The sequence below is a fragment of the Dioscorea cayenensis genome, chromosome 15 (assembly GCF_009730915.1).
Source record: "Dioscorea cayenensis subsp. rotundata cultivar TDr96_F1 chromosome 15, TDr96_F1_v2_PseudoChromosome.rev07_lg8_w22 25.fasta, whole genome shotgun sequence".
NCBI lineage: Eukaryota > Viridiplantae > Streptophyta > Magnoliopsida > Dioscoreales > Dioscoreaceae > Dioscorea > Dioscorea cayenensis.
This window is the reverse complement of record NC_052485.1, coordinates 6,527,926-6,534,543: the sequence shown is the minus strand read 5'-3', so window position 1 is coordinate 6,534,543 and position 6,618 is coordinate 6,527,926. Positions and strand designations below refer to the sequence as shown.

At 32.2% G+C, this 6,618-nt stretch overlaps 1 protein-coding gene across 1 annotated transcript; it reads right to left on the bottom strand.

Moving 5' to 3' along the window:
• Window positions 1-2,997: 2,997 nt before the first annotated feature.
• Window positions 2,998-6,275, bottom strand: LOC120277643. Its single transcript, XM_039284500.1, has 4 exons — window positions 6,149-6,275; window positions 4,342-6,076; window positions 3,763-3,862; window positions 2,998-3,687 (listed from the first exon to the last, which is right to left on the bottom strand). Exons 1-4 carry the CDS (start codon window positions 6,273-6,275, stop codon window positions 2,998-3,000), a joined length of 2,652 nt encoding a protein of 883 aa, XP_039140434.1.
• Window positions 6,276-6,618: the final 343 nt, after the last annotated feature.

The following is a 6,618-nucleotide window of genomic DNA, read 5'->3' as shown; positions in this document are numbered from 1 at the left end:
TCAATCTCTGGGTACATAATTGATATCCCTAGCTAATTAATTCCTGGGATTTGATAAAACACCAGGAATTACCCACGGATTAAATCCCTGGGTAATCTCTGGGTAAATGTCCCCACGAAACATCCCTAGGTAAGTACTAGGTAAATATATCTTTAATAATAGAAAATCCCTAGGTAAACCCTGGGCAAATATCCTATTAATAATATAAAATCCCTGGGTAATCCCTAGGTAACACTTTTGTGAATTATATAAATTCCCTGGGTAATACCTAGGTAATTCTAATATTAAAATTTTAAAATTCCTGGGCATTCGATAAGCAATTAATTGAACCTACATCCATTAAATCCCAAATTCAAATATAATTTAAAAATAGCAATCTCTAATATTTTTATAAATTATAGTATAAATAAAATATAGCAATGCATAAGTATTTACGATATCAACAATACCACTATATAAGAATGTAAGACATCAACAACAATTAACAATACAAAAAAATAACCAAAGTTAGACAAGCAAAATAAAGTAGCAATCAAAGCACAAATATTTATAAAAGTCCAGGATCTTCACCACCATCTCCTTCTCCATCTCTTGTGCCTTCACACTCCTCTGGTTGATTGTTACTTGCATTTTGTGTTCCACGTAGAGGAGGCATACCAATGTGATTACACAACATCTCAATTGTTCTTTTCAAATCAACTATCAAATTATCTTGAGCTTCTATCTTCTTCTTCATATTTGCCAACTCATTTTGAAGCTCCTCTTGATTTTGTAATACAAAAGAGCTAGTACTTGATTTGCTTGTATTTGTATTATCACCACCATAATAAGATACTTGAGATCCAAGACCATACACTCTTCTCTTTTTTTCACCACCAACTTCCTCATAATAAAGTGCGACCTCATCTATTGGTTGAGAATTGTCATTTCTAGGTCCAGAAATTGTTTGAGGTGCCTCTCTCAAGCTCAATACTTTATCCTATATGCATACTATAAAATATATAAATAAATAATTACAAATAAACTATGAAAAATAAAAAATCTTGATGATTTAAAAGAATTTAAAAACTTACATTGAGTGATTTAGACTTTTCATCAATAAAAGTTTGTCCATCATGCTTCTTAGTATGAGTAAAAAGAAACAATTCATGTGGTGTAGGCATACGGCCTAATGAAGATGCCTATAACATACACAAAATTTACACTTTAGCTATGAATATTTAGTTAACAATAAAAACATGAAATTTAAGACATTAATAAACAAACATATGTAAATAAGGTTTGTCCATCATGCTTTTTAGTGGTAATAAATAAAAAAAACCACTCATGGTGTGAACACATTCATTCTAATGAAGATGCTTATAACATTCACAACATATACATTTTGACTAAATATAATCATTTAGTTAACAATAAAAGCATATGTAATTTTAGACATAAATAAAAATAAAGTACTTTACTTTATACTTCAACAATCGCAAACTCATATAACATGCAAGTTAATTTTATTATATTGCATTCATTCATCATATAAATAAATTCTACTTATACTTACAAGTCTTTTGCCATGTTCAAATGAATATTGACCCTCCAGTATGAGATGACGGTTCTGCAATGCTTCTCTGATTATTTGAATTTTTTTCTCGTTTCATCTTAAATTCAGGTTTAATCCAAGAGGTTTTCTAATGTCTCCAAACATCATCAGACATGTATTCTGGTTTCTTTTCAGAATTTCTTATATCTCGCAAAAAATCACTATATCTTTGTGAAGCTTTCACAACCCATGCCACCTTCACTTGCGCCTCCATTGAAGAATCCCACAAACAATGCTTCTGCAAAACAATAAACTTGTTGATATTCAATAATGAAAATGGAATGAAATAAATAACTTGAACTCAAAATAAAAATACCCTAAACTCCTCAAAATAAAAATCTTTTGTTGCTTGTGAAATTGTTTTCCATATGTAGCCATTAGTGTCCACCTTTTGCTTGAACACCTTTGTTATCATTATAAACATGTTATAATTATAAAAATGTAAATGTGTTCATATATTATAACATATAATCATATTTTAAAAAAAATACTTACAATCCATTCACAACCCCGATGCGAAGTCTACCTCCATTAGCTGTTGCATCAAATGGATCATTACTAGCTTGGGATATAGTAGGAGTTGAAATTGTATGATTTTGGTCATTGTTTGCAACATCACAAGATGTATTTGTGGGATTAGGGGCCTCGGTTGCTGTATCATTAAGATGAATGACATTTACAGGATTTGTTAAGTTCTCTTCATTTATAGGATTAGCGTGCATCCCACAAGACCTTTCTCCTCGATATGGCCCAATCCTTCCTTTACCTCTAGGCATGCCTACAAAAATGACTAAATTGACATATATAAATTATAAATCTAATAAAAATAAATAAATTCAAATAAAGCATTGCAAATGCATAATAATATCATAAAGAAAAACTTAGAAAATGCTGCATAAAGTCAAAAGCAAATTATACTCAGTAAATAAAAATAAAACATAACATAGAAAATACTACATAAGGTTTAAAGCAAATTATACTCAATAGATAAAATAAAACTTGACTTGGAAAATGCTATGTCAAGTTAAAAGCAAAGTATATTCAGTGCATTAGAACTAAAATAACACGGTATAAATATCAAAATGGTCCCTCTATTTTTTATTTTCTGCCCTTTTAGTCCCTCTAATATAAAATCCACCCTTTTGGTCTTTGTATTTGCACATTTTCATCCTTTAGTTCTAAAATCTGCCATTTTTGCCCTCTTATTTACACATTTTCATCCTTTTTGGTCCCTCTAATTCATCAACTGGAAGGACCAAACGGGCATATCTGTCAGTTAGAGGACCAAAAAGACAAAAATGTGAATATACGAGGACCAAAAAGGCAGATTTTATATTAGAGGGACTAAAAGGGTGGAAAACACAAAATAGAGGGACCATTTTGATATTTTGACCAAAATAACACTATTCACTATCAATAGACATGTTATCATCTTCATCATCTTCATCATCTTCATCATCTTCCATTTCTGTTTCTTGCAAATCAGGTTCAACAGCATCTTCTAAGTCAACATAATCATTTAAAGGTATTATTGTATCATCAGTCGTATCAATCGAATGCACTTCTACCTCATCATCTTGGAATGGCAAATCAGTTATAGGGATCTCAATAACTGATCTAGATTTAATTCTACACACAGCCCACCAGTCAACCTTGTCACGCTTCATACTTGGATAAGGTGCATAATATACTTGAAGTGCTTGTTCCACCAAAATGAAAGGTTCATATTTGTTAAACCTTCTTTTATAGTTGATATTAACAAGATTGTAGTCCTTATGAACTTTCTTCCCAACATTTGGAGTTGGATCAAACCAGTCGCACTTGAAGAGGACAACCTTTTTAATTGGAAGTGCTGGATAATCTAATTTGATAATTTCCTTTAAAATACCATAATAATCATTTGATAGCTCACTGTAATTAGAACCTTTGATGCACACTCCACTGTTGATGGTTGATTTTCCCACACTATAATCGCTTGTATGGAACTTAAACCCATTGACAAAATACATGGGATAATTAATCACATTTCTTAAAGGCCCCAAAGCAACATCCTTCATGATTTGACTAGTGACATTATTGTTTGGATCATGTACCTATTAAATAAATATAAAATTAATATCCTGAAAACATAAAAAAATAATGAAAGAATGATAAGTAATAATACTTACATAACATCTAAACCAATTGGCAAATTTAGTCTCGAGCTTAATATCAACTTGCTCATCAATCATATTTGGCACATTTACCTTTAATTCTTCCACAAATATCCTTCAAATTAAAAATCTTAATTAATAAGAATGAGTGTAATAGAATTATATGTCTATTAAATTACTACCAAGAAGCTTACTTGACAAAATGTTGAATCTCATCACAATTTAACAAGACGTAAGTTACTGCAGCATCATACTGTTCATCAGTCAACCATCTTGATTTTTGTCACCCATAAGATCGACCTGGATAAGTAAATATAGAAAGATTTCCTTCACAATGTTTCCATCTCACCTCTGTCATCATTATGGGGTACTTATCTTAATTTTGTGTTAATATGAGGGTCAAAGTAATGAGAAGAAAAGATAGATACTTCTTGAACCAAGTATGCATTGCAAATTGAACCTTCAACCCTTGCTTTATTGGTTACTTTTAACTTCAATTGGCACAAAGAACCTAACCCATGATTAAATATGTTTATTAGTTCAAAAATTAAGATTTTAATAATTAAAATTTATAAATTTTTACCTTTCACATACCTCTCAAAAGGATGCATCCAACGATATTGAACAGGTCCCCCAACTCTTGCTTCATAAGGTAAGTGAATAGGAAGATGCTCCATAGAATCAAAAAAGCTAGGAGGAAATATTCGTTCTCGTTTACACAAAATCATAGGGATATTTTCATGGAGTCTAATCATATCTTCTTCTTTAATCACAGTGCATGTAAGGTCTTTAAAGAACAAGCTCAACTCAGTTAATGCTTTCCACATAGACATTGGCAATAATTCACGAAAAACAATTGGAATTAACTGTTGCATAAACACATGGCAATCATGACTTTTCATCCCAAAAAGCTTATATTTGCGCATATCCACACACCTTGCCATGTTTGAAACATACCCATCTGGAAACTTGAGTTTTGTCACCCAATCACACACAATCTTTTTTTCTTGTGTGCTCAAACTATAACAAGCTTTGGGATATTTGCCAGTTGAATCATTTTTCTCCAACTCCTTACGCCTGCAATAAATTTTTATATCCTCTCTCGATTTTGCATTATCCTTTGTTTTTCCTTCAACATCCATCACTGTATCAAACACATTCTCAAAAATATTTTTCTCGATGTGCATGACATCAAGATTATAACGGACGAGATTAGTAGTCCAATATGGCAAATCCCAAAAAATACTGCGTTTGTTCCAACCACATGACTTGCAAATTGGAGCATTCCATTGTTCAGCACCAAGATCTGTTACTTTCTTCAATTTTAAATCCTCAATTTGCTTTAAAACTTGTTTTCCAGTCAACATAAGAGGAGGTGGAGATTCTTCAATTCTATTCTTCATGAAATCATTTTTATTTCTTCTAAACGTATGATGTTCTGGTAGAAATTGACGATGACAATCAAACCAAGAAACTTTTACACCATTGAAAAGGCTAAATGCTTTTGATTTATCCATACAATATGGACAAGCTTTTTTGCATGCTGTACTCCACCCAGACAACATTACATAAGCTGGAAAGTCACTAATGGTCCACATAAGTGTAGATCTCTTAAGAAAATTGTGCCTTTTTGAAACATCATATGTGAGAACACCAACATCCCAAAGATCTTTTAATTCTGCTATCAAAGGTTGCAAGTATACATCTAACTTCTGTTTCGGATTTCTTGGGCCAGGTACAATAATAGTCAAAAACATGTAAGGCTCTTTCATGCACATCCATGGTGGCAAATTATATGGAGTCACAATAATAGGCCAACAAGAATATTGCTTACCTAATTGCCCAAATGGTTGAAATCCATCTGTACATAATCCCAGTCTTACATTTCGAGCCTCTAATGCAAAAGATGGATTTGTTCGATCAAAATGTTTCCATGCCTTTGCATCAGATGGATGGCACATAACACCATCTTTTCTATTATGTTTATCATGCCATCTCATATACTTAGCTGTAACTTCTGAAGCATACAATCTTTGTAGTCTGGGTGTAAGAGGAAAATAGTACATCTTTTGATATGGTATATCAATTTTCCCTCTTGGAGATGCTCTTTGTCTATTTTTATATCGAGGATGATCACAAAACTTGCAACTTCTTCTATCGATATCGTTATCCCAATATATCATGCATCCATTAATACAACAATGGATTTTCTCACATGGAAGACCTAACTCTGCAGCAAACTTCTTTGTTTCATAAAAACTGCCAACCAATTTATTATCAGTTGGTAATGCTTCATTCATTAATTGCAATATTGCATCATAACACTTCTCTGACATATGAAACTCAGATTTGATATTCAACAATCTTGTCATAGCTGACAACTATGAGTACTTAGAACAACTTGCCCACAATGGCTCATCGGCTGCTTGAAGCATGGCATATAATCTTTGAGTTTTTGGATCTGGTGTTTCCTCCTCATTTTCACCATAATTAGGGACAAAATTAGAACCAATGGCACCCATGACCATGTTGCGATATAGATTTGATCCTTCTACTTCTCCTGTAAAAGATGAATTGCATTGTGTTTGCATAGGGGATTTGATATATCTAAAGGTTCCCCATGACAAACCCATTGATAGTAATCCTTGACAAATCCATCCCTAGTAAGATGCAACTTGACTTTATCAGTTAAAAGATACCTTCGATTTTCACATTTACAACAGGGACACCTTATTTTATCACAATCCATAAATTCACAAGTCTGTTATACATCCATTCCCGATCAGTTCTCATTTTATGTCCTCTACAAATAGGATAAAAATCAACATAACATTAGTCAATTCCCTTCTAATAATGAAAAATAGTCCTTAT

What these genes read in the sequence shown, in the direction of transcription:
- LOC120277643 (XM_039284500.1), bottom strand. Translation starts at nt 6,275, where the DNA reads ATGGTCATGGGTGCCATTGGTTCTAATTTTGTCCCTAATTATGGTGAA. An exon ending in CGATGAGCCATTGTGGGCAA is followed by an intron (nt 6,077 to 6,148) that starts GTTGTTCTAAGT and finishes TTCATATGTCAG; the next exon opens with AGAAGTGTTATGATGCAATA. An exon ending in CCAATTGGTTTAGATGTTAT is followed by an intron (nt 3,688 to 3,762) that starts GTAAGTATTATT and finishes TTTATTTAATAG; the next exon opens with GTACATGATCCAAACAATAA.